The following is a 26,472-nucleotide window of genomic DNA, read 5'->3' on the forward strand; positions in this document are numbered from 1 at the left end:
GTTAATTTCATATGAAAATCGTATTTTCTATATGTAAATATGTAGGTATATGAATAATTTCATCAGGTAAAGATTTGACGAACAGACATCATTTGTGTTAATTACTCTGCTCTTTGGAGTTTGAAAGGGGACACTTTTGAGAGAGAGAGTAGAGGGTGATTATCAGACCTGTCTTAGTAGGTTACATATTTTACTCTGTGGACCCTATACTATAAAAGATTAGAAGGTTATGACCCATTTATTCATTTAAATCCTGTCAAACCTACTTATATTTTTACTTTATTACTCTTCCTGGACTACTAAATTATACAAGTTTAGAAGTTACTTTTTTTCTCTTTGAAATTTACCTTTCTATTAAGCTTCTAAGCTAGTTTCCAGAATTTAGGAACACATTCATGTCCCCTGATCTTGGCTTTCTATGATGTTGTAGATTTTAATGTATCCCCTCTGAATCTTTGTCATTCCAGACTGTACAGCCCGTTATGTTTTTCCTAAAGTGACAGAATCAGAATTGTATACAATATTCCATGGCTAGCACCATGGATATGTAAAAGATAGTGTTTTCTTCCTTGTTTATTTCTCTTTTGCATCCAAAGTCTCTTGGATTCGTTTTTTATACCACTATGCGTTGAACAATATTCTTGATGTTATGAGAGGCACATAGAAAGTCTAGGAACCTGATCTATGGCTTATTGTAGGTCACAGTGACAGTGACTCTGCCAAGCAAGCATTCTTTATCCACCTTAAGTAGATGGAAATGGAGAATGGTATATTTTTGAAGCTGTGTCAGATTGCTGGCTTCACATAAACTATATATTTGAATGGTATTTAGTACTGCTTTGAAGGAAATAAAATAATGTTTGGTGTGTATATATATATTTTTTAATTTTTAGTATGGAAGAGAAACTGAACAGCTAAACAAACTCAGTAGAGGAGATGGAAGACAGAATCTCTTTTCTTTTGATTCGGAAGTTCAGGTACTAATGATATATTTCTTTATATAGCCCTGGAATTGTTGCTTATTTGGGTAAACAGCATTTATGAAAGGAAACGTTGACATCACTGATTTTTGCACCACTGGGCAATATCAGTTGCTTTACCTTTGTCTTGTTCGCTTTGCACAGGTGGCTTAACAACTAACTTCACTTGAGGACTGTCATGTCTGCAAATAATTTGGGACTCAATATGTGTTTTATTTCTCAGTTCTCTATATTCTTTTCACTTCATCTCACTCACTCCTCAAAATGGATAAATTAAATAACCCTTAAAGATGATTTCAGTGCTCTTTTAGCTCATCAAATACAATTGTGATCTAGTAGCAGCGAATATCTGCAGTATCAAGAACGCCAGGTCATCTGAGACTTGTGATTTATTCTCCACTGTTGGCGCAGGCCTGTAGAACCGGGATCATTTTCACATCTGGCTTAATCCCCCTTTAAATGGAAAGTGGTTCAGGGAAGTACAGGTTTGTGTCCATATATGTGTTCACCTCTTTCATGAGAGATAGGTAGGCACTTTTTGTACGAAGATATATGCAGTTAATATTTAATTCCATGATATTTTCTAATTGAATTGCTGATTGGTTTAAGTGGAAAACTTCTACCATATACAAGTATGACAAATATTTTTCCTAAGGAACATATTTCACAAGAAAATGAAATTATTTGTGGGAAGATGATTATTTTTGGTTTTCTTTTCACTTTTTCTATGTGAGATTTCTAATTAAATCTTTGGGATTTTTTTGAAATAGAAATGTATGCATTACAGGAGCATTACAGTTTTTTTCTCAGTGAAAATAGACCATGAAAATATACAATAAAATGGGGGAAGACTGATTTTGTTTCTTTTTGCTTTTTGCTTCATACGATTTTCTAAATAAAATTTTTTAGTGTGAGATGGAAGAAGTTTATAGTCTACAAACAATGCAGGAATTTTTCCTTAGTAAAAATGCCACACAAGAAAATTAAATTACTTGGAGAAAATTTGTTTTCAGTGTTTCATCTCCCTTTTTTTCCGTAGTGGTATTTATATTGCTTGTGCGAGTCAAATGATTTTAAAAAAGTGTAGCAGGCCTCAGGAAGGTTAGTTCTAAGATATTCATTCAGAAATGTACTTGTTCCAAGCATGTCTGAACCTTTGATTACACCCCCGAAAGATTGGGTTCTAATTGGACACGTCAGGCTCTTTCATTGTATACAAAGAAGCCAATTGACTGTGGTTGAAACCCAATCCAGTATCTTAAAAAAATTTGTGGTGTAGTGTTTTTGTGGTCATGGAACTGAACTGATTTTATGTTTGAGTTTAACAGTGAGCTACAGTGAGAGAGAAATTCACAGTTGTGATGAAACTTTAAGGACAAAAAATGGAATTTAATGTTGGTTATGGAAGGCAGTCTCACCACAGAGAAATTCATGTTGTATGTATCAAGTACCTTTTCTAGGTGAAGTGCCATCCTGTGTCAGCCTTTTCTTTTGGCCTCAGTTTGGTGTTTAGAGACAGGTTTTCTACCACTGACCTTAGAGAATAAAGACACACTGACTGACCGAAGGGGATGGCTCCAACTTTGAACTACTGGGGAAGGCCGTATGTTCCAACGTTTGCACTTGCAGGCCTCAGAAAGGAAAGGATTTGGGGGCTGGGGTGGTTTAGTCCAGTTTCTCTTCGCATTCCGCTGTCTGAGCAAGATAGAAAGGAGAGCAGATAAATGGGCGGAAATTAGAATTGATCTCCATGGCAATGACTTGCCTCTGCTGGCTCCACAGAGAGATAAGTGTTCGAGAGGGAGCTGTCTAGTCCCACACATTTGTATTCCTTTTGTAGATAAAAAGACTCAGGGGGAAAAATTGTGCTTTCAGGGACGAATATTATATTCTAGGCCCTTTTAAGGAGGATTTTGTCAGTGATTCAGGCTAGGTCAGAATAGCTATAATTATCTAAGACTCTTCAGGCTCAATACCTGTTTTGGCTTGAATTACTTGGGCAATTGAGAAAACTTCTTGCGTTTCTTGGCTTGCGTTTTCCATGTTGGCAGTGTACTCTGCTCAGATTCCCCAATCACTTCCCGCCTGCCATATCTTTGGTCGTAAAGTATAGTAAGTTGTCTGTCCCACAATGTATACACTTTTCCTCCCATTCGTGAGCAGAACGTAAGTCTGTTGAGACATTCAGAACGAACGGAAGATGAACTTCGTTCGCCTGAGCCCTGTGAGCTGTGGAGGAGGATTCTGTGAATTGCCTTGACGAGGGGCAGATTCCTCCCCTGCTAAGAGGAATTCCTTGACTCTTAATATCTTTTTCAAAACTTTTTTTCTATTTTGAAATACCAATAATTTGTAAAAATATATCTCTGTGGCAGCCAGGGTACATCCCCCAGCTCTGTTAGAAGCTGAGCTCAGTGTTTATCAGTTTCCTAAGCAGACGCCTCTCCCTCTGTTCATCATTTAAATGTAGGTGGTCCCCAGGGCTCCAGCCTTGTCCTCCTTCTCACCCTAGTTACCACTGACTCCCAAATCCAGCTCTCCAACCCAGACCTCTCCTATTTTTCCAAGCACTTACTAACATCCCCACAAACCCAGCACGTCCCAAACTGAACTCATCATCTCTACTCACACTTCCCCCATATCTGCTATTCACTTTCATTTTACAGCTAAGTTCGTAACATCACAATCTACTGAATCTTTCAAGTTAAGAGACCATTGTGTTATTCTTGATGCTTCCCGTATCTGTTCATGTCGATTTTGCCTCCTGCACAGCTCATGAAAGAAACAAAATTCTTACCATCCTGCAACATATATTTCATGGGGAAGACAGACAATAAACAACTAAGTAAATATAAAAAAGTAATGTTAGAAAGCAAAATCAAGGAAAGAGAGTATAGTTTGTCAGAGAACGTGCAGTTTTATGTAGGGAGTTAAGGAAGGTCTCTCTGTGGAAATGCCAATTGATCAGAACCTTCAATGAAATGAAAGAGTAAGCCAGACATCTGTCTGCAGGAAGAGGATTCTTGACAGAACAGCAAGTGCAAAGGCCCTGAGGTGGGAGGGTACTTGGTGTGCTGGAGAAATAACTAAGGAGGCTGGTGTGACTAGAACAGAGAGTTGGTGGCGGGGGGTTGGGGGGGAGGCAAGAACAGTGGAGATGAGGTCAGAGGAGTCGGGGGAGGTAGGGAGTTGTGTCGTATAGGGCTTTGTAGGCCATGGTATAGACTTGTGACTTTCCCATTGCCGTCAATCAGAGTTTCATCATCTCCCTCCAGAATTTCTCTATCAGTGTTTGAAGAGCTCTACAAAGGCTTGTTGAATGAAAAAATGAAAAGGGTTCAAATGAATAATGGGCAGAGAGAACTGTTGGATTCTGCAGTTTTTACTTATAGATCTATATTAATATGAATCCTATATATATTTTTTGGAAATGATTCCTACTATCTGTTTTGTAGAGGTTGGACTTTTCAGGAATTGAACCTGATATAAAGCCATTTGAGGAAAAGTGCAATAAACGTTTCCTGGTAAATTGCCATGATTTAACTTTCAATATCTTGAGTCAAGTTGGCGACAATGCAAAAGGACCACCCACAAATGTATGTATGACTTTTCCTTCTACCTCCCTTAAACCAGTGCATTAAGGAAATGCTTTTCCTTTTTATCGCTGAGAACTAATTTACAGGATGGAAATTCCATTGCTACATGTTATGATAACTTGGACATGGAAGAATTTCATACATGTATTTCTTTTGCCAAAATGTGAATATGTTTTCATCTTGAGAGGATTCATGAAAGTCTTACCTCTTTAAAGTAGCAGATAGAGTAGGCTCTTGACATTTAAGAGGGACAGGTCCCCAGAACCTGGACAATCCTCAAATTTGTGAATTCTACTAGAGAATATGACTTCTGTGAACAATGAGTAAGGAGCAGGAAAGCCGTGCAGGGCTACAGACGCTGTGCACTCAGCTAGCCGCACTCGTGACTCTCAGAGAGTGAATTCATTTTCTTCTGCACAGAGAATTCTAATTATTAGCTGTCACGGATCATTTGAGTTGCTCAGAAATACTTGAAACTATAAACGTAAAATCACCCAAGAGACTGCATTTTATGTTCATCTTTATTTTTGGAGTCTGGTTTTGTCTTTTAAAAATATCCACAGTGATGATTTATTCTGTTACAAAGTAGCTGAAATGCACTAGCAGACTTTCTTTGTGTAAAGGGTTAATTTTTATGCCATCTGGCATGAAATTTCTCTTTGTGACCAGCTTTCAAATGCCATCTGTAGAGAGGAATCATGTCTTCCAAAACTGCTGATGGGGCAAAGCTTTTGTCAAGTAATTTGATGTTGACTGATATTAGCTCATCTGAAATGTGTAATCCAGTAAGCTGTAACATAACAAAAAGGAAGATTTATTTCTATTTTGTCATATTGGCATTATTTTTAGGTAATTTCAGTAAACCTGTAAGAAGTAAATTTTATTCATAGAACAATGGATGTTCTTTAAATGTGGCTTCTGATTTCTACTCATCATTTAAAAAAACTGTAACTTGTGAAATTATTTATACCTGACAAAAGTTAAAATTTGATAGTCTGTTATTTTAGAATGCTTTCTTATATGCAAATGAGCCACGATGCAATTTTTCCTAAATGTTGAACTCAGAAAGGAACTGTAATGACAGAAGCTTGAGGAATAAAAACAATTATTTTATAATTTGTGTCCCTCCTCCACCCCACCTAAAAAAGTCTTCGTTTAAAAGTATAATTGTTTTCATTCCCAGGTTGAACCCTTTTTTATCAATCTTGCCTTGTTTGATGTGAAGAATAATTGTAAGATTTCAGCTGACTTCCACGTAGACCTGAATCCCCCATCTGTCCGTGAAATGCTGTGGGGCGCTTCAACCCACCTGGCTGGGGATGGGAACCTAAAAGGCTCTTCGCCTGAGTCTTTCGTTCATGGAATTGCTGAATCTCAGTTACGCTACATAAAGCAGGTAAAGCATGATCTTTTAGCCTTGGTAGCACATTCAGAATAAGAAACAAGGTCTATGTTTAGGTGTTTTTCTGGTGACTAAAGTTGAAGGGAAAAAATGGATACCAGCAAATATGCTAGTAAAATATTAGCAAAGTGACATTTTCAATGGGACCGTGATGTGAGTCTCAAAGGAAGTATTTTGTGAGATGGAATGCAAATAACACAGATGGACACAGACACGCCCCCATGCCCATGCGCACACTCTGGAGCAACGCAATAGGTGCCTGAAAGACTTGTTTCTTCGAAGAAAAAGTGACCTGAAAATAACCTCCCATCCCTAATTGCCATTTCTATTATAAGTAGGTAGTTTTAATGGAGCATAAAGGCTCTTTATACAAGGAGTTCTGGTTGAAAAGCAGTGGGAAGGAACTTCTTGTGTCACAGCTGTAATGCTGCTCTCGTCTGTTCTGTCTGGTGCAAAGAATCCCGTTTAGCAGGAGCCTGACGGTTCCCTGGCATTTGACCTCTAACCAGACTGGAGGCCATACGAGTTAGGCAGAGTAGAATTGATGTCTGCCTTCCGTACTCTTGCAACTGACAGGAAACTAGAGCGCGGCATGGAATTAAAGTGGGAAGAGGCGTAAGAACAAAGCAGTTCACGTTGTAAGGAGGTTTATTTTTCCCAAAGTAAAAGTGTTCCTTTTTTTCCTCATTATAAAGATAAATACATTGTAGAAAATTCGAACAATGCAAAAAATATAAAGAAGAAAGTAAAAATCACCACCCATAGACAATAACTATTAACATTTTGTCGAACATCTTTCTAGACATCTCTGTTGTGTGTATATAAACAGATACATGTTATGTATACTCTTATACAAACTGTGTCATATTCATACTGTTTTGTACCTGCTGTATTCATTTAACCTCATGTTTATTATCCTATATCAATATCTCTGGATCTGTCACATTCTTATTAAAGGCTAATATGATACTCCATTGATTTAGCTGATTAGGATATTTCTAATTTTTGGATATCATAAGTAAGGCTGCATCGAACATCCTTGTGCACACGTTAGCTCATTTGTTGAATTATTTCCTTAGAATAAATTCCAAGCATTGGAGTTTTCAAGGTTAAAGATTATGCTCATTGATACAGATTGCCAAGTGGTAGGGGAAGACTTTACGTGTCTTGTCACTGTCCTCTTTGGGCTGTGGGTCTGTGGGTCTTAGCTTTTCCTTAAGTTGCCCCTTGTTCCCTTCCAGCTCCTTAGTTTGTTACTCAGACTATAGTTGTCACATATGTGAACGTTCCACTACAACAGCCTATGCATCTAAGAGAGAGATTGAGCAAGTATAGTATTATAAATATTTGAGAACCTGCTATTGAATTACATGTTTAAAATTTCCCACAAAATATCAAGTCCTTTGAAGCCAATGATGTATTTACTGTGTTATTTCAGTGTATTCAGCTGTGTATCCAATGCAAGAAGTTTAAATTGTGATTTCAGGTGTCGTCCGACTTGTACTTTAGGTCGGGAAGAAAATCAACATTTTTTTTGAGTAGCTCCAGATACTCGCAATTTCCCATTGGTATCTCATGTAATCATCGTAGTTATGTGAAATTGTCTAATTATTACCGTTTTGTCGATGAGGAACCCGCGGATCGGGGAGGTTAAGGAAGCTACCCACCATTATATAGCCAGTAGTGCTGGACACGGGATTTGAACCTAGGTCTCTTTGAAAGAACTCAGTCAACAATATTAGGCAGAATGGAATTAAGTGCTGAAGTATCTAACACAATGGTAGGAGAAGAGTTTGGAATGTGAGGAGGGGTCAGCGGTTGGGAATTAACTTAGATGACCGCTCAGAAGATCTGGCACTTAAGAGAGGCCTCAGAGGAGTAGATGAGAGCTGGAAAGGGGAGAACAATGGGCAGTGGCCTCAAAGGGCGTGATCGTTTTGCACCCTTTTTCAAATCAACTAAAGATAGCAGGAAGTGGGCATTTACTTCAAATGGTCGAACATTTAATTTTGAATAAGTGTTTTTCTCAACTTCCTCCCGTTTAGGACCAGGAAGCGGTGCTATGTAGGAGAGAGACTGAATGTAGCAGATGTGAACACTAATCTCAGCTCGTCAATTTTTTGGCAATAACAATGACAATTTAAGCACTTATTATTGCCATTGTATTTCTCTAGGGACTTTTATCTGTATGAGGTCACTTAATTCTCACAACACTCAAGTAAAATAGGTAGATAATGGGACCCATTTTATATATGTGGAAACTGAGGCACAGAGTGGTCAAGTGGTTTCTCCAAGGTCGGAGAGCTAATGAGATGAGGAACAGGACCTGCACCTGGGTCTAGCAGGCTCCAAAGCCCGGCTTTTTACCCCTATGCTGTACTGCTTCCTAGTCACCCTCGAGAGAGGGAACCAGCTGAGTTCCCCAGCGTTCCTGGAAAGGGCTATCCGGCGGCCCGGTCCCTTCCAGCAAGGCTGTGCAAGCGGCGGCATTCTCTATAGGGAGAGGCTGCTCCCAGGGCTTGGTGGACTGTGGGTGTTTTGGGGTCATTCTAGGCCCTCCCCGTCCACTCCTTGGAGTCCTTCTCTCCAGTGGCTTCAAGAGGAGCAACAGGGTGACCACAGGAAAAGGAAAAAGTTGGGCCCATCGAGTAGTTTTGCTTCCCTGACACCAAACAGCCACTGTGACCAGTCACTACACTATCGGCTGCCTGGCAGTTCCTTCCCAGATGTCCTGACAGAGCTCATTGCCCCATGTCCTCCAAGGTCAGACCTTGGAGGGGGTTGTCGGGGAGCTGCTGACTCTTGGGAGTCTGCTTCCCTGTGGCTCTGGGCGCTCCCTGCGGCGGGGTAGCAGTTGTTGGGCTGGTGAGAGGGTGCAGAGCCCCACCACCACCATCACATGTCCTGCCATGCCCTAGGTGGCTATGTAAGTGCTGGGAATGGGGATGGGGGGATCTGACCCGTTCTTTAGAGAGAGGAGGCAGTGAAGTGAGTAAGAGTCATCTTTGCGGGGAGGCATTCACCTCCGTGCCTCCTTGGTGGGAAAGGAGGCTTGGGCCAGTGGCTTTGTTCTAAAGGGCCAAACTCCCAGTCCACTTTGGATTCCTGGGTGTTCTCTGGCTACCCTTCTGTGTTCTGAGGACAGAACAAGGGCTAGAAGCTGATGGGACAAAAGGCAAAACAGCCCTAGAGACAATCCCACTACACTGGAATCCCTGGTCAGTTAAAACATGATCATCTCTGTGCCTCAGCATCCTCGTCTGTAAACTGGAGGTGACGATAGTACCTGCATCCGGGGGCTGCTGTAAGGCTCCGCCCGGGTGTGCCATACCCAGAAAGCACTTGGCCCTGTCCCAGGCCCACCGAGCATGCTCAGTATGACGTGACTGCAAGTAGGAGCAGCAGTAACGGTGATCACAGATAGACATGTGAAAGCAGCTTGCTCTTAATCAATTGTCAAATTGTTTAAAATTATAATCATGACTGGCATCAGTGTGGGGAAACGCCCAGAGTACTAGGAATAGGGAACAGTAGATGCTCAGTGAACGTCTGCTATAGCAATAGCAATAATCAGTGTTACTATCCTCATGCAGCCTCATCACATGAGATGTTGGATTCATGGGCCTCAACGCTGAGAGGCAGGACAGCGTGGGCTGTGTAGTCTGGAAGCCCTGGCAGCAGTCTTCTTCAACCACTTACATGCTACCTAAACCTCTCTAAGCCTCAATGTCTTAATCAGTAAAATGTGTGTATCATAGTGCCTGCATTCAAAGGTTTTTTGAAGACTGAGATAATGCACGAAAATCACCTAGCACAGTTATAGTTATGTGACAGTCAGTGAGCATGAGATTGCACTCCAGGTTCCCTGCTCAGCATACCTTCTGCAGGGGCAGCTCAGGCAGTCTGCCAGCCGCATCTCCCAGCTTGAGCAGCGTGCTCCTGGCAGTGCCACATATCAAGTTCTGTGGCCTTGAGCTTCTTTGGGCCACTCTAGGAATAACCAGGTACCTAATGTGCTTTACTTCATTTAATCTGTGCAAGAAGTTTATGAAATAGCTATTACTATCATCATCCTCATTTCACAGGTGAGAAATCAGAGTCGTAGAGAGGACATGACCTATGTAAACCCATAAATGGTGGAGCCAGAATTTGAACCCAGAAAATTGGCCTCCCGAGCAGTTTTTAAGCACGTTGTTCCATGCTTGCTGCTTGGGAATTCAAATGTCAATCAGGCGTTCCTTGGGATCCTTGCAAGTCAGTGGACTTGGTAAGGATTCTTAGCATCTTACACTCAGTTTTCTCTTCTGCCCTGTCTACCTCCGAGGGCTCTATCTGGCACCGATGAGATAATGTGTCTGAAATGCTTTGAAACCTGGAATGCACTATCTTATCGCAGTTGGTAATATACCAAGTAGAAAAATAAAACTTGGTAGAGTCCCAGTGACGGATTTTTCCACTTGAATTCATTTGTGTGGGGCTCCTTTAAACAACAGACCTAACCAACTAGGAGGCTCTTGAAAGATATTCTATTCGGAAGGAGCTGAACTGGACGGGGGATGACGTGGTTGTTCCGCATGCATTCAGAGAGAACTCATGCAACCTTGGCTCCATGCACATTAGTACCCTGAAATAAAGCATATGGGAACAAAACAAGTTTGGGGTCCTCTGTTCCCTACCTTTATCCTTATTGAAAGCACCAGGGCTCTTTAACTGCAACAAAGGAATGTTCTCTGTAGGGCGATTTAGTTTTTGTTACACAAAACAATGAAGTATTTTGTTCCTCTTAGCTGCAATTAGTATTAATTGTGAGTGAATTGCTTTGCAGTTTCATGCAGCTACAGTTAAAAATGCATATCCAATTCTTCTTGAGAAATGCACACTATTTTAGCACATGCCAAATAAACCAAACAATATGCACTGTATTAATTAGATCTAAGAATGCGCCTTGCAGACACAACCAAACACAAGACGCTAAGGAGCGATGGTGACACCTGCACTTTGGGGATTAAAAGATGTGAAGTTGGTGACAAAATAGAAAATCCGTTTTGAAAGGAGCGTCAGGAGCTTTGAAAACTGTATGAAAGGAAATGCTGTCTATTTCCAGGGTCCTGGACATGCTGCCATGTTGAATATCAGCATTCTATGCTAAACACACTACTAGGAATCATTAACCAAATAACTGCGTGTATGAGGTTACATTACAAAGTCTGATGGAAGTAATTTTTTCCAGGGCATTTTCTCAGTGACAAATCCACATCCTGAAATGTTTCTAGTTGCAAGAATTGAAAAGGTACTCCAGGGAAACATTGCGCACTGTGCAGAGCCCTACATCAAAAATTCAGACCCCGCAAAGGTATTTGTAGGAATTGTTTGTGAACGCTTCAACTTAATGTGGAATTTACCTTTTCCTGATATTTTAAATGGTATTGTTAATTAAGCCTCAAAAAAAACCCCTTATTCTCTCAGCGTGCAGTATGTTCTGAAAATATTGTATACTATGTGAGTAAGCGTGCTAAAGCTTGAACATGACTTTTTTCCCTTTTCATTTATGTTCTGTTTACATGACAATCTGGTTTCTGCTTGCTTGTCAAAATAAGAGCTAAAGGCTTTTAGGCAACACCTGTTCATTGAGACCGTATTGTTGGCAAAAGCTACTGTTTTTCACTCGCAGCCGTACATACAGCGCTAGAATGTCAGAGCTGGGGGGGGTGAAGTTGATCCAGTCCTCTGGTTCCCAAATGCCAGTCTGTACTCAAATTCACTCCTGTGTGTGATGAAATGAGAGAAGTGAGACAGAGAGAGTGAGTGATTCATGAAGCTAAATGTAGCAATTTGGAGGGCTGTCCTTTATTTTGAGATTTTTGCCCTTCCTACTTTTTAAATGTTACACCTATCTTTCATGAAATGTAGGCATATTACATGATAGGGATTGTTTTTCATGTTAAATGTCTTTAAAGGGCAACAGTGAAAGTCGGCAACCCTTATAATCATCCAAATTTCTGGATCATGAAATCCAAACTTTTGGAAATTATTGACCTAATCCTATCCTCTCATTTTATAAATGAGAAAACTGCTACCCAGAGAGGGGAAGCGTTTGTGGCACAGTTCATTAGCTGCGCTCCCGCTGCTGAGTATTTATGAAGAGTCAATTTGTTGTATGTGGCATTTAGTGCTGTATCCAAGTAGTGCTTATTAAGTGGAAGATGCTGAGGAGACACGTGACTAATTTGTGGGGGGGGAAAAGTCTCAACAATGTAGATAAAAGCCTTTAGCATTCTGTATCCCTAGGGATAAGCATCCAGCCAGCGTTTCACAGCCCGTTTAGGCTCTATAGGCGGTTAATCTCCGTTGTCATCTCCCAGCGCCTGTGCAAACAGCAGCTCCTGCCCTCGCTAAACTGATTGCATTGACTCTCCATCACCTGGCTTTTGTCTTGGGAGGAAAAAGGTCATCTGTATCCAGAGCAAACTTCTCCAAAGAATGAGAAGTGTCTGCCTGCTCATGTGTGAAATGGAATACACATTAAAACTGCTTAAAATTTTCTCAGTAGAGAGCTTTGGTGCAAAACGTGCCGTACATCTGTTTTGTCTGTCTTCTGATATCTTGATGAAGACTCTGTTAATGAGAAAACACAAAACCTTTAAGAAATACTTTGGTCTTGGGAAGTGGGTAGCTGATGTATGTTGTGTTTTATTTGAAGTTTTCTCTCTATATTGTTTTAATAGATTTTGGTGTTTTATATCACTACGTTGGGGAAATTATTTTTCTGGGTGAGTCCCTGGTAGTTGGAAGAAATGTGAGCCTATCTTCTTCTTTCTGACCTTAGACGGCCCAGAAGGTGCACAGGACGGCTAAGCAGGTGTGTAGTCGCCTTGGACAATACCGAATGCCCTTTGCTTGGGCTGCCAGGTTTGTACAAATATAATCCTGACGCTTCTATTCACGCTTGTATGTGAAGTTGATGGCTCTTGTCCTTGCCAGCAGCATTCAGCAGTCTGTTTCTCACAAGCCAGTTATATCTTGGGACACCTGGGATGTGTCTTAGTTGGCACTGCTATAACAAATTACCATAGACCGGGTGGCTTAAACCACAAATATTTATTTCTCAGAATTCTTGAGGCTAGAAGTCCAAGATCAGGGTGCCAGCATGGTTGGGTTCTGGTGAGGACTCTCTTCCAGGTTGCAGACCACTGACTTTTCCTTGTCTCCTCACATAATGGAAAGAAGGCCGGTTAGTTCTCTGACCTTTTGTGAGGGTGCTCATCCCATTCATGAGGGCTCCACCCTCCTGACCTAACCACCTCCCAAAGGCCCCGCCTACTAATATTGTCACCTTGGGGGTTAGGTTTCAACATATGAACTTTGGGTGGGGGACACAAACATTCAGTCGATAACAGGATATAAGAATTCTTTCTCTTAGAGTTTGCTGTGCATCAAAGACTCTTTTATTTCTTCACATGTCTTGCTTCAGGGAAATTTTCTTTGGCTTGGGTTCCTGATCTGACTGACACCCCTTAATCTTATTATCCTTTAAAGGAGAGCTTATATGCTAAAGTGGTGGAACTTTTTTCCAGAAAGCCAGAAATTGTAGTGAATTCTGTACAATATGCCCACTCTTTCAGAGTTGCCTGGGTTTATGCTTTGAAAAAGTATCATGGATTAATTCTGGAAAACATACTAAAAATCAGAAGGCAAAGAAGGCAGTTGTTAAGTGCAAGTGTGTCACTAATTAATAGATTTTCTTGCTTCCTGATGAGCAATTCAGCAAACCCTTCCTGGGTAGTGTATTTGGGAGCATGTTATCTATACCGCATATCTTATGGTAGGTTACATGAGTTTTTTCCCAAATCTTGCAAGCCTACATACAGTGCTGACTTAAAATGTGTCTCTTGCTTAGGTCCCCTTTGAAGTACAGGTTCACTGGCTTGTTTGTGGTACAGCCTGTACAGCTCACTGGAACTTCTGGGGAAAGGGCACCGTGTTCTGAATAATTCAATCAATTATGTTCCATGGGTGCTGGGGAATAGCATAAGGGTAGGAGATTCTGAGTTAATTAACCCTTCTGTCACTATTTATAATCACTTCACTTTTTGGAAGGTCTCAAAATGCATTGTATGTTGGTAGATGAAAGGGCACATTGTCCTTGTTTTGCAGACTGGTGAAAAATGATAGCCAAGCTTAGGTGAAATGCAAAGAGTAACGGAGGTTGGTATATTTAGGCATTATGGAAGGTGAAATGTGGCTTGTAAATATAAGCATCCTTAGTGATGCTCCAGCCTGGAAAGTCAATTACTGCTGTTGCTGCTGCTGTTATTATTATTTATAGTTACCAAGTGCTGACTCTGTACAAGGCAGTGGTCTAGGTGGTTAATGTGTACTTTCTTAAGAGGTGGGTACTATTTTCCCCATCTAGCACAGAAGTAAAAAAAAAAAAAAAAAAATCCTTGTCCAAATTCACTCAGCATGTGGGCGAACAGAGATCAGAACCCACAGCACCTGGCTTCAGAGCCTCCCTAGGCCACTGCGCACGCAACCTCCCCATCGGGCCACAGCAATAGGGGCTTGCCGCTGTTTTGCCAGTAGAAAAATTAATTTTAAAATCTTCAAAGTTAGAAGCTTTGATCCTCAGTTCTTGTGAGGAATTATGCTATTTTTTTCCTTCCTGAATTGTTTTGGTCGTCAGCGGTAACAGGAACTCAACTCTAAAGGCTTGGCTGGGGTACTTAAAAGATGTATAAACCCCTGTTTACTGAAAATAAAGGAGGTATGCTTAGAAGTAGGAACAATGCTTAATGCCTATAACCACATCTTCAGAGGCTCTGCCAGGGGGATTCTGTTTCTGGCTGTAGCTGCTTCCAGTGTCTTGGGTACTTATACATTACTTCCATTTTAGCAGTAAAATAGCTGCTTAAAGTTGGGACAAGGGGAGGGGGAGGGAATAATTCAAATTCATATTGGAAAGTTTACATACATATTGTGAACTCTCTATATAAATTGATCTTAAAGATCTGATTTAATTTTTATGAATTTTATTGAAATATACTTTACCTTCGATTAAAATGCACACATTTTATATGTCCAACTTGATGAATTTTCGTGATTGTGTACAGTCACGTAACTACCACCTCAGCCAAGATAGAGAACACGTCTCTCACTCCAGAAAGTTTCCTTACATCCCTGTCCAGTTGGCATCCCATCCCCACCTGGGCAATCACGAATCTGATTGTTGTCACGATAGATGACATATCTGTTCTAGACCTTCATGTAAATGGAATCGTGCAGTATCTTCTCTTGCATTTGGTTTCTTGTGCTCAGCCTCTTTCTGAGTTTCATCCATATTATGTATATATGAGTTGTTCATTTTGAGTTCTGTGTTCCCTTGGATGAACATACCACAGCGTATTTATCCACTCACTTGTTGATGAATATCTGGGTTTTTTCCAGTTTGGGGGTACAACAAATAAATTTGCTCTCCACATTCATGGAGCATGTGGACAGATGTCTGGGGATGGAATTGCAGGGTCATAGGGTAGATGTATGCTTCACTTCATGAGAAACTGCCAAACTATTTTCCAAAGTAGTTTCACCATTTTATATTCCCACCAGCACTAATTTTATCTTAATTTATAAAGATTTTAAGAGAAAACCTTCTGTTGCTGTTTTAGACCCATTTTCAAAGATAATCAAGGCTCCCTGGATCTCGACGGGAGATTCTCTCCCTTGTATAAACAAGACAGTAGCAAGCTTTCAAATGAAGACATTCTCAAGTTGCTCTCAGAATACAAGAAGTAAGTGTGTGGAATTACTTCAGTTAATCTATATAATAGACGAGTTATAATTTCTTAAAATGATGAATGAGTCATATATGGGAGAAACTGAATACTTAAAATTTTAAGTTTGAATATAGGGTAATCAATGTGTTTAGTAATCATAATTGTTAAAATAAAATATTCTTATTTTCCACCCAGGCCAGAGAAGACCAAATTGCAGATTATTCCTGGGCAGCTAAACATTACAGTAGAATGCGTTCCTGTGGATTTATCAAGTAAGAATTCATGTATTGCAAATAAACCTTAAGGGCCATGTGTGAATCTTAGTTTTTTTTCTTTTCAATATTTTTCTTGAGGTTCATATGGCATATTAGTTTCCTAGGGCTTCTTTTAGAAAGTATTATGAACTGATTGGCTTAAGATGACAGAAATTTCTCCTCTTGTGGTTCTGGAGGCTAGAAGTCAAAATAGAGGTGTCGGCAAGGCTCTGCTCCCTCTGAAGCCTCTAAGAGGAGTCATTCCTTGCCTCTTCTAGCTTCTGCTGGCTCCTGGCTATCCTTGGCAGCCCTTGGTTTGGAGCTGCATCATTCTGATCTCTGCCTGTGTCCTCACATGGCCTTCTTCTAAGAGCACCAGTCGTTGGATTTCGGGCCCACTCTAATCCAGTATGACCTCATCTTAACTAATTACATCTGCAAAGATCCTATTTCCAAATAAGGTCACATTCTGAGGTTCCAGTGGACATGAATTTTGGGGGCACACTATTCAACCCAGTACACAAGGTGAATGCTTACAGATTAGGAAGTGAGTTAAGTTGATTTTATCAGATGCTGTTTCATATATGATATATGATTATGTGAGTCAGTTTCTGCTGCCTTTTGCTTTCGATAAGTTTGATCAACTAAGGGATGAAAAAGGAGGAGAATTTCTTTTCTTGTCTAAAGACAAGAATCTAAGAACCCAGGAGAAAAATAGAAGACACAAAAGACACTTTGCAGGAAATAAAATGAAATGGCTAGTAAATATTTGAAAAATCTTCAATCTCAGTAATAATTCCACTAATACAAATTAAGACAGCAAAGATGCTTTTGCTCATCTATCAAATTTACAAAAGTGTTTAAAATGAAACTGTCTAATGCTGGCTAGGTTTTGGCCAGACACCATCACCTGTCATGAGTAAGAGTACAAGTTAGCAATAGATATCCATAGATGTCCATAACTAAGGCATTCCAATTCTGACATTCTATCTATCCATTTATTCACTGAATACCATTTATTGAGTAAACATTTATTGAGTAACTACTAGGTGCTTTAAAATTATGGAGATTAAAATATAGAAGGAGTGACAGACAATAAACAAGAAAACAAATAGACGAGTAATTTTCAGTCTGTGATTGGGATAGGCTGCTTTAAAAAAGGTGGCCAAGGAAGGCCCACCATGTGGCCCAACCAGCATGTGATGGTTGGGACTGTACATTCCACACTGAAGGCATCACATATGTGAAGACCTTGAGGTGGGAGAAAACTTGGTTTGTATGAATGGAAAGGAAGCCAGTGTGGCTCTAGTGTAGTGTGTGATGGGAACAAGGGAGGTCGGAGATGAAGTAGGAGAAGCAGAAGGATTGCACCATGCAGGGAATTGTATAGACCATGCTAACTCCTTAAAAGATTTGATTCTATTCTGAGTGCAATAAGCGGTCACTAAAGCATTGTAAGCAGAGGACTGGCAATTTGCATTTTAAAACATCTAAGGGTACAGTGGATTATTCTTATCCTAAAGAAATAATATGAAATGTAGTCAGGAGTTTATGCATAAAGATGTTCTTTGCCGTCTTGTTTATATTGGGGGAAAATTGGAAACAACCAAAGAGTCCAACACTGTCAGACTGGTTAAGGCAGTTATAATACACTGCTACCATGAAACTTTATGCAGCTATGAAAAAGGATGTTTATAAAGAGTTCATGGAATAAGAGATCAATTAAAATGCCAAAACCCCACCCAGGATAAAGTTCTATGTATACAGTGGGATTTTTGTATTATTATATAAAACAGACAGAGAGAGGAGACTAGAAGAAAATATGCCAGAATATTAATGGTAGTTATCTCTGGGCAGTGGAATGATCACTTGTTTCTGTGTACCTTTTACTCTGCACCTCCAGATGTCTTATTATCAGTATCACTGTATTAATCAGAGAAAACCAAACCCAACAAAAAATACTGTGTCCTCAGATCCGACTCTCCCTTTGTCTTCCTTCTCCATCGGTGTGGCTCTGTAGCAAGGACAAGCAGTCTTAGAGCCCCTTAAGTAGATGAATAACCTTTACTACAGTGGCTACTTCAATAACATCTGGTTCTACACTATTCAGAGACTTTGTGTTTTTCATGTTCAGGAGTATTGAATTTATTATTGGTAACACGTCATGAGATCTGTAGTTTCAAAAGGCTTCCATTATTTCTTAGGTGAAAATTTGCACCTGCACCAAGTTAACTGTTTCAAAGTGACTAGCCACGAGCTAATTGGAGGCATAAATTTGCTGTTATTTCCCTGATACCAATAAAAACTTGCAGTGAAAGCTAAATTGCAGCCACAGGAGGAAAAATGTAATGGATTTCTTTGCAGAGTTTAAATTTGTCAAAATTATGATGTGTTATATTTGGCAAATCAGTCGACTCTACAGTGGGAATGAAATAGGAATCCACGTCTGGTTTAAAGGGGTCCACTAAAATCGGCATCGGGCTACTCCATCTTGTCCTTTTGGGTTCTTAAAGTAGTTGTATGACTTACTGTCAGTCACTAAGAATTCTGTTTGTTAAGTCACTCTTTGAGAACACAATCCATGTATATTTTTATAAATGCAGGAATGTGTTCATGATTGTTAAATTGTATTATCTTTGCCTGTTTTCTTTTCTGCTGTAGATTGTATTACTTCTTCGTATGTGCCCTTGAAGCCTTTTGAAAAGAATTGTCAAAATATTACTGTGGAGATTGAAGAGTTTGTTCCAGAAGTGACAAAATATTGTTATCCATTTACTATTTACAAAAACCATCTGTATGTATATCCCTTGCAATTAAAATATGATAGCCAGAAAACATTTGCCAAGGTAAACAGCGTAAACTATACATTTTGGAGTATAAAATGTTATTTATAATCTTCTCATTTTGAGATTCATATTGAATGATTAATCATTTTAGGCGAGGAACATTGCGGTCTGTTTGGAATTCCGGGATTCAGATGAAAGTGATGCTAGCGCTCTAAAGGTTTGTTTATGACATTCATAAGCATGCATTTTTAGCAGAGAGAGACATTTTGGTACTTGACAGTTTCCTACACTTAGTTTAATTTGTTTAAATGTCAAAAATAAAATGTACCAAAGCGATAAATGTAATATTGTCTTTTCTACTCTTACACATTAAGAATTAAATATTAAGAAATAACAAAATGACATAGGAGCATATATAGCTGTAAAAATGGGTAGGTTTTCATATACCAGATTTTTGCCTTTGCTCCACTTTCATTGCATTGCTCCACTGCCCAGTCACAAGGTCATTTTCTCCTGTGGCCTGATGGTTTAGAATGGTACCATCAGGGGAGTATAAACTTCTTTCTCCTTGAACCCTAAATGGGCTTTGAGCTGACAGAAGCACAGCATGACTGCTTTGATCTGAGATATGACTTGTGCTCTGTGACTGGCCAAATGGTGCCTCCAATCTTGGATTAATGATCTATGAAAAGCAGAAGCTCAGTATTAGCTGATACAGCAATCCTTAAATACCTGTCACTTCATAGTGTGTTTACGTTTTCACTCTTTATAGCTGGTTTTTACTTTTGCTCTTTAGCCCATTAATCAGAGGCCTGAAAGAGAAGTCAGAACATCTAGCCATCACACAGTGTTTATCTTGCTCCCCACTTCTCTAGCTTGAGCCTAAATCAGACAGATGGATGGCTGGTCTTCTCCTCAAACCACCTAGGGAAAGAGGCTGCAATGCCCTTGACCAAGTCATTGAATGTGGAATAGCCCCTACCTTTGAAAAGAGATTTTTTTTTCCCACGGAGAAAACTAAGTTAAGGATTAGCTGGCTCAAATTAGGTATATTTTCTCTGATTCTCCCTTTAGCGGCGATGAGAATAACTGTTCCTTCTTCCCTATGCGATATCCTTTTGTATACTTAAAGATTCTTGGGTTACCTCTCAGCAGTTCCTGCAAACTGCCTTCAGAACCATCTTTAAGGAGAGTTGGCTGTGCGCTCACATGGCGTCTCAGTTTCATTTCTCAGCTGGCCTAGAGGCTGGCTCTCAAGTAACCGAGAGAGGCAATTGGTACCTTGGCAGCTGACTCCGTATTCATCCTGTAGCTTATTAGGCCTCTGGAAGTGAAAAACTCACACTAGAAACAAAATCAGATCTTTCCATGGAACCATAGAAAGGCTTACCTTTATTTTATTGGTATAACAGAAAGCCAGTGACTCTTAAAATGTGGCTCATAAAGTGAGAGAACAGTAAGCTTGTCTGTGGCTTAATGGACTTTCAATTTTTAATTATTTTACGCTGGGAATGTGTCTGCTGGTTGGCTGGTTTGTTTTAACTCCTCTTCTTGCCCACTGCACAATGAGCATATAGCAAATGTTGCCGACTGAGGGGAGCTTCTCATATTAAAAAATGCGAATAGCATGAGAGAAGTAGGCTTTACAGGACTGGTTGGAGAGGGTTTTCCCTTCCAAATGCTTAGAAGCGTTCAGCTTCTTACTGTCAACTGGTTTGAAATTGCATTTCTTTGTGATGGAAATTCAGAAGCAACCGTGCAGCCAAGTTAGGCGATGTCTGGGGGTGTCTGGAGTGTAAATGATTCAGAATTTACAGGCTCATGGTGAGAGCCGGCTGAGCTTGGCCATGACCCTGTGCTCACAGATGCCTCTAACTCTATGTGGTTCCATAGCATCATGTTGAACGACCTGCGTTGAGAGTGGTGACTCTGTTTCCTTCTTTTGCAGTGTATTTATGGAAAACCTGCAGGGCCTGTTTTTACCACAAATGCTTATGCTGTTGTCTCGCATCACAACCAGAATCCAGAGTTCTATGATGAGGTAAAAACACATTCTGACATTGATCAAATGCAGTGGTTGCTCTTCTTTCTCTCTTTGAGGCATTTCCATCATTTTATCTGCACTTTCAATCCCTGAATGTTTTGTTCCGTGAAAATAGAAAATGTCACGTTAGAACAAAGGGCCACTGCCTGCTTGGTGCCCTTTCATGGCAGTGGAAGATTTGCCCACAAATTAAAGGGGCTCTGGTGTGAGATAACCATGTGGGAAACAGACCCCAGGCTGAACCTAGGATTCTAGCCCCGGCTTTGACAACAACTGACTCTCTGACCTTATTCAGCAAGTCACTTCCCCTTTCTGAGTCTCCATTTCCTCAACCTTAAAGTAAGAAATGCAGAAGAGATTTTCTGAAGGCCCTCCTAGCCCTTTGCTTCTTGTGGTTCCACAGCCTTACGCTTACAGAGAGGGTGCAGCCTGTTTGTAAGCGAAGTGCTTCGAGAGACACAGCAGCACAGCTGGGCCGCTAGAATCCCACTGGCTACAGTAAATGCCTTGGTGAAACGTGGACAAAGAGGACTGGGCTGTTCTCCTGGTCTCTATGCTCCCTTTCTCGGTCTACGTTTCTGACCCTGTCTCTGCCTCTTTTTCCTTCTTCCCACTTCTCTATCTCTACGTCTCTGTGTACTTCCCAGTGTCTCTCTTAGTGTCTCTGTCGCAGCCTCTTCTAGTCTGTACGTATCTGGCTTATCCAAATCTGCAGACTACTTTTGATTCCCACCTGTCTCCGTGGAACCTGGATGTGCAGCCCAGGCCAGAAGCTCTGCTGTTTCTGTTTCTCAGGCCTCATTTCTCCAATCTTGGCTTTGTCTGAAACCATCCCCCTGCTGTCACGATTTCCCCAGGTCCACGTACTGTTACATGAAGGCCTTATACCCCAGCCTTAGGCCTTGCGCATTGCTTTCTCAATCCAGTGCCCCTAGTTGTGTGGGGGATGGGGAGGTGGTGCCTTGCGATTTTGCTGCCCAGGGAGAGAGTATGCCCATATTTATGTGCAGCAGAGCATTAGATACCCAGATGGTCTGGATGCTGTGAATAAGCATGCTCCATGATGAAATATACCTACAACAGAAATTAGATATAACCCCAAAACCATACCGTATGTGAAAGATAATTAGGCCAGATGTCCATCACCAGGCTGTTTAATATGTCCTCCTGTATAACCAATGCCAGTCACTAAAGAAAACTTAGTCATGTAGTAAGTAATCCACATTATCTTTAGGATGCCAGAATTAGACAGGCTTTTCAATCATTCACTATATATTGACCAGGAGCGTGAGTGGGGCGTGTGTGTATTTGCATGTGTTTCTGTGCAGGTACCTGCATATGTGTTAAATCAACTAAATCTGTAATTTGTCTCCTACATACTTCAGGACTCATTATAAATCTATAATTTGTCTCTTACATACTTCCAGGAGGCAATACAAACATTCACTTGGGTTCTGATTAGAAAATTATTTGACATGCTTATATGGAAGTATTAATTTTTAGGATTAAATTCATGTGTTGGGGTGACAATTTTTATTTGTGCATTCAAGAGTAAAGTTGTGTCTTCTAAAGAAACTTACATGTGAATGCTATAATACCATAGTGACCTTTTGCACATTTATTTGTAAAGGCTTAATTTTTTTTTCATGCAAAGGAGAGGGCAATGACTTAGAAAACAGTAGCCTTTCAAATTCAGTGCACATTGTAGATAGATTGCATTCACTGCCTCAGATTGAGTCACCTAGTATCCTTGGGCTGTGAGGATGTGATTTTGATCCAATGTTTTAGAAAATCCTGCTGCAAAGTTGAATCCAGGGGAATCCACTGGTCTCTCCAGCAAAAGTAATAAATCACCCCTCACAACCCAGGAGAATGTTGTTGTCAAACTGAGACTGACCAGAAAAGCATTTGGAAGATATTTAAATGATATCTATTATTTGACCACTAAGTATGTCATTGGGAAAGTATGATGAATCTGAACCATAGGGGTGCCTGTCCAGCTTGACAATTAAAACAAAATGCTATGTGTGATTTTGCTCTCATTTCAGATTAAAATTGAGCTTCCCATTCACCTGCATCATAAGCATCATTTGCTTTTCACTTTTTATCATGTAAGTTGTGAAATTAGCACAAAGGGAACAACCAAAAAGCAGGACACAGTCGAGACTCCAGGTATGTGTGCTCTTGAAATGTCTGTCTCTGTGGCTGGTTAAAATGGTGTTATCTAGGATTTAACCTCTTTTTATCAAGCTACAGGCCACTTCTTCCCCTCATCAAAAAGTACATTTCTTTTTTTTTTTTTCGTTGCCAATCTTCCTTTTTTTTTTGCCCCCTGCCTTTTTCTCCCCACATCCCCCCAGCACACAGCTGTACACTCTAGCTGTGGGTCCTTCTAGTTGTGGCATGTGGGACGCCGCCTCCATGCGGCCCACTGAGTGGTACCATGTCCGCGCCCAGGATCCGAACCCTGGGCTGCTGAAGCGCAGCGTGCGAACCCAACCACTCGGCCACAGGGCCGGCCCCCAAAAAGTACTTTTCTAAGTTAAAAAGTTCATTGGTAAAAGATGAGTTATATGTTCATTTCATCATCATTTCTACCAGATGTCATGTCTAAATACTGGCCAGTGCCCTTGGACTACTGTAAGCAACATATAGTAATATTGCCCTTCTCAGAGAAAAACACATATTGCGATGCAGTATTTTTGTTATTTCTTTTATATAGACTGACACAGCAACCAGAATTTTCCAGTTCTGCTCACTAGGAAGAAGGAAGTGAGCCCAGAGCCGGGGGCGTTTTCGAGCCTGAGGGAGATTGGGGGCCGCCTGGTTCTAGTGAGAAGAGAACAGATTTCACAAACTTGAATAAGCTTTGGTAGTGAAGCCCCAGTCCTGGTCTCATTCAGCAGGGCTTTAGGTAAACCAGTGGGAAGCATCCTTAGAAGAATGTGGAAGGCCCTGTGAATATGGCCTGTCACACACACTATAAATGTCAGCGTGCCCTGGGATTCAGATCCAAGCTAGCCTGGATCAATGTTAAATTCATTCATTTATTCATTCATTCAGCAAATATGTCTGCATATTTATTATGTACGGGATATTATAGTAGGTACCATGGAGAATACAGTGGAGAATCAAACATAGATCTCATCTTAAGTGAGCAGATGATCTAGTAGGGAAATGAGACCTATGGAGACAACGATAATACAAGACAGAAGGTAGCAGTTACCAAGAAAGCGGCACGGTGAGCTCAGAGTAGAGCGAGTTGTTACTTCAGCTGGTAGAGGGACAAGTGGCCGGGAGTCAGGGAAGGCTTCCAGGAGGAGATGGTGTTAGGGGGGAGGTCTTAAAGGGCACGGTAGAGTTTGATAATGCAACGATGGCGGGAAGGTGGAGGATTCCAGGAGAAAGGAGCAGCTGGTACAGAGGCAGAGTGTTGAGGGGTATAGACAGGGAACCCCAAGTCGTTGAATATGACCAAAACACGGGGTGCTGGGAGAGAGGGATCATAGAATGTCAGGTTGAAAAGCAGGCGGCAGATCATAGAAAGCCTGTAATGCCAGGCTGTGGATTTGATTTTCTTCTATCACCAATAAGGAAATTTTGAAGGGTTATAAACACCAGTAACAGCGGTTTTGCAGGAAATCCAATCAGGCAGCAATATAATGGGTGAGGTGAGTTGGAGCAGGAAGGAAGGGAGGGAGAAACACCAGTTAGGGGGCTATTTCAAAAGTCAGGAAACAAAGGGCTCCACACTATGGCAGTAGCAGGGGGATGGAGAAAAAGGGAATCTCAGGAGAAGGATATATTGGCCCTGACAAATGATGGGCTGCTAGAGGGATGATTTAAGTTTAGCACTGAAGTTTCAAAACTGGAAAGAAGGTATTGCCAAGTAGCAGAATTGTGGGTAGTGTGGTCCTGTTCTCTATCCCTCTCGAAACTGCAGTTCAGGGCAGGGACCTTGAGGTTGAGAGGAAATCAGGCAGAACAATGAGAACCCATGAGAGTGCACCTCCTGGAAGACAAATTCCTATTTCCTTACCCACATCCTAGACAGAAGTGGGCAAGATGCTCAGCGGACCATGAGATGCTTATTCTTTGTGCCACTCATCACTTTTAACTGCTCATCCTTTAAGTGGCTTCACACCTTTGAGCCAGATGGTGCGTGTTTGACTTTGTACCTTTATAGCTTCCAAGTGTTCTGTGTGAGTGTTGACTGAGAGACACCCTTGGCCATGCTCGGATTAATTCCCAGAGCAAAAATGTTGGCCTAAGCAATGCCAGAGACAGAAAGTAGATTAGTGGTTGTCAGGGACGGGGTTGTCACTCCCGATGACTTCTAAGGGGTATGGAGTTTCTTTTTGGGGTGATGAAAACATTCTGGAATTAGATAGTGGCAGTGGATGCACAGCTCCAAAAACCACTGAATTGTATACTTGAAATAGATGAATTGTGTAGTATCTAAATTATATCTCAATAAAAATTTCTATGAGGAAGGGTCTGGCCCCGTGGCCGAGTGGTTAAGTTCGCGCGCTCCGCTGCAGGCGGCCCAGTGTTTCGTTGGTTCGAATCCTGGGCGTGGACATGGCACCGCTCATCAAACCATGCTGAGGTGGCGTCCCACATGCCACAACTAGAAGGACCCACAACGAAGAATATACGACTATGTACCGGGGCGCTTTGGGGAGAAAAAGGAAAAAAATAAAATCTTTAAAAAAAAAAATTTCTATGAGGAAAAAATGTTACCTAAGAAAAAGACATACATTTTCTTATTTTCTGGACTGGAAACCTTTTGTCATTTGTCTGATTTTCAGTTTAACTACTTTGACAGAGTCCTTTTGAATGGTTCTTCTGCTCATGTTACTTTCCCCTGCTTTTCATAAAAGGGGAGCTCTGGGTAAACCATTCCTGAAGTTGTGCTAGTAAAGATGCCCTTCAGGCGTGTTTTGGAGTTTGAGAAAGTCATTTAGTCTACTTGGAGAAAGCAACATATTAGTCTTCTTTTAAGAATTAAAGCATTTGCCAAATTAAACACGTGAATGAAAACATTCTAACCAGATTTGTGTTGACTTCTGTGTTCGCAGTATAAACACACGCATATGCACACACTCACGCAAAGAATTTTAAAGAATCAGAAAGCAGTGGCTTTAAAAAGTGCTCTCCAGCCAACAGCCTCTCTCATATGCCAAAACTCAGTCCAGGGCAAGCTTTTTTACAGCTGAGCTATAAACACTTAAAGCCCAGAGTAATCTCTATAATGGAAATACTGACACTGCTCAACTTGAGCCACACAGACGGCTCTGGCTTTTTCAGCTGGAACATGACGAGTTTTCTAATAGAAAGCCAAGGGGCTCTTTTGGGTAGAGCTATTAAGAAACGTAGAGACTGGAGAAAACCTCTCAGTGGATTCAGGTTGTAAACATTCTGTCCTGGCTGCATTCTCCTACTGCACCTCTTCCTTCTGTAATCAGGAAAACTGCCTAACTAAATACTGCCCCGTATAAATATGGAATGTAACCTTGACTCATGACCTTAATCTTCCATAGTCCCTTACCCTAAGGTTGCCATAAGAAATTTTGGAACACGGTGATTGCTGTCTGAGATAGTCTCGGATATGAGACTCTGCACTCTTAGGATGAA

At 40.9% G+C, this 26,472-nt stretch overlaps 1 protein-coding gene across 5 annotated transcripts in view; it reads left to right on the forward strand.

Moving 5' to 3' along the window:
* Positions 1-26,472, forward strand: part of DOCK11 (dedicator of cytokinesis 11) — a 183,377-nt gene that overhangs the window by 62,798 nt on the left and 94,107 nt on the right. For 4 of the 5 annotated variants that reach the window (XM_044763097.2, XM_014860971.3, XM_070503277.1 and 1 more), the window contains 11 exons: positions 894-977; positions 4,436-4,576; positions 5,760-5,972; positions 11,209-11,331; positions 12,805-12,887; positions 15,644-15,766; positions 15,947-16,023; positions 18,667-18,851; positions 18,943-19,008; positions 20,740-20,832; positions 22,884-23,007. In XM_044763097.2, coding sequence (XP_044619032.1) covers positions 894-977; positions 4,436-4,576; positions 5,760-5,972; positions 11,209-11,331; positions 12,805-12,887; positions 15,644-15,766; positions 15,947-16,023; positions 18,667-18,851; positions 18,943-19,008; positions 20,740-20,832; positions 22,884-23,007 — 1,312 coding nt within the window. The remainder of the gene's footprint in view (positions 1-893; positions 978-4,435; positions 4,577-5,759; positions 5,973-11,208; positions 11,332-12,804; positions 12,888-15,643; positions 15,767-15,946; positions 16,024-18,666; positions 18,852-18,942; positions 19,009-20,739; positions 20,833-22,883; positions 23,008-26,472) is intronic. The other variant, XM_044763098.2, reaches the window with a different exon arrangement.

The sequence above is a fragment of the Equus asinus genome, chromosome X (genome assembly GCF_041296235.1).
Source record: "Equus asinus isolate D_3611 breed Donkey chromosome X, EquAss-T2T_v2, whole genome shotgun sequence".
NCBI lineage: Eukaryota > Metazoa > Chordata > Mammalia > Perissodactyla > Equidae > Equus > Equus asinus.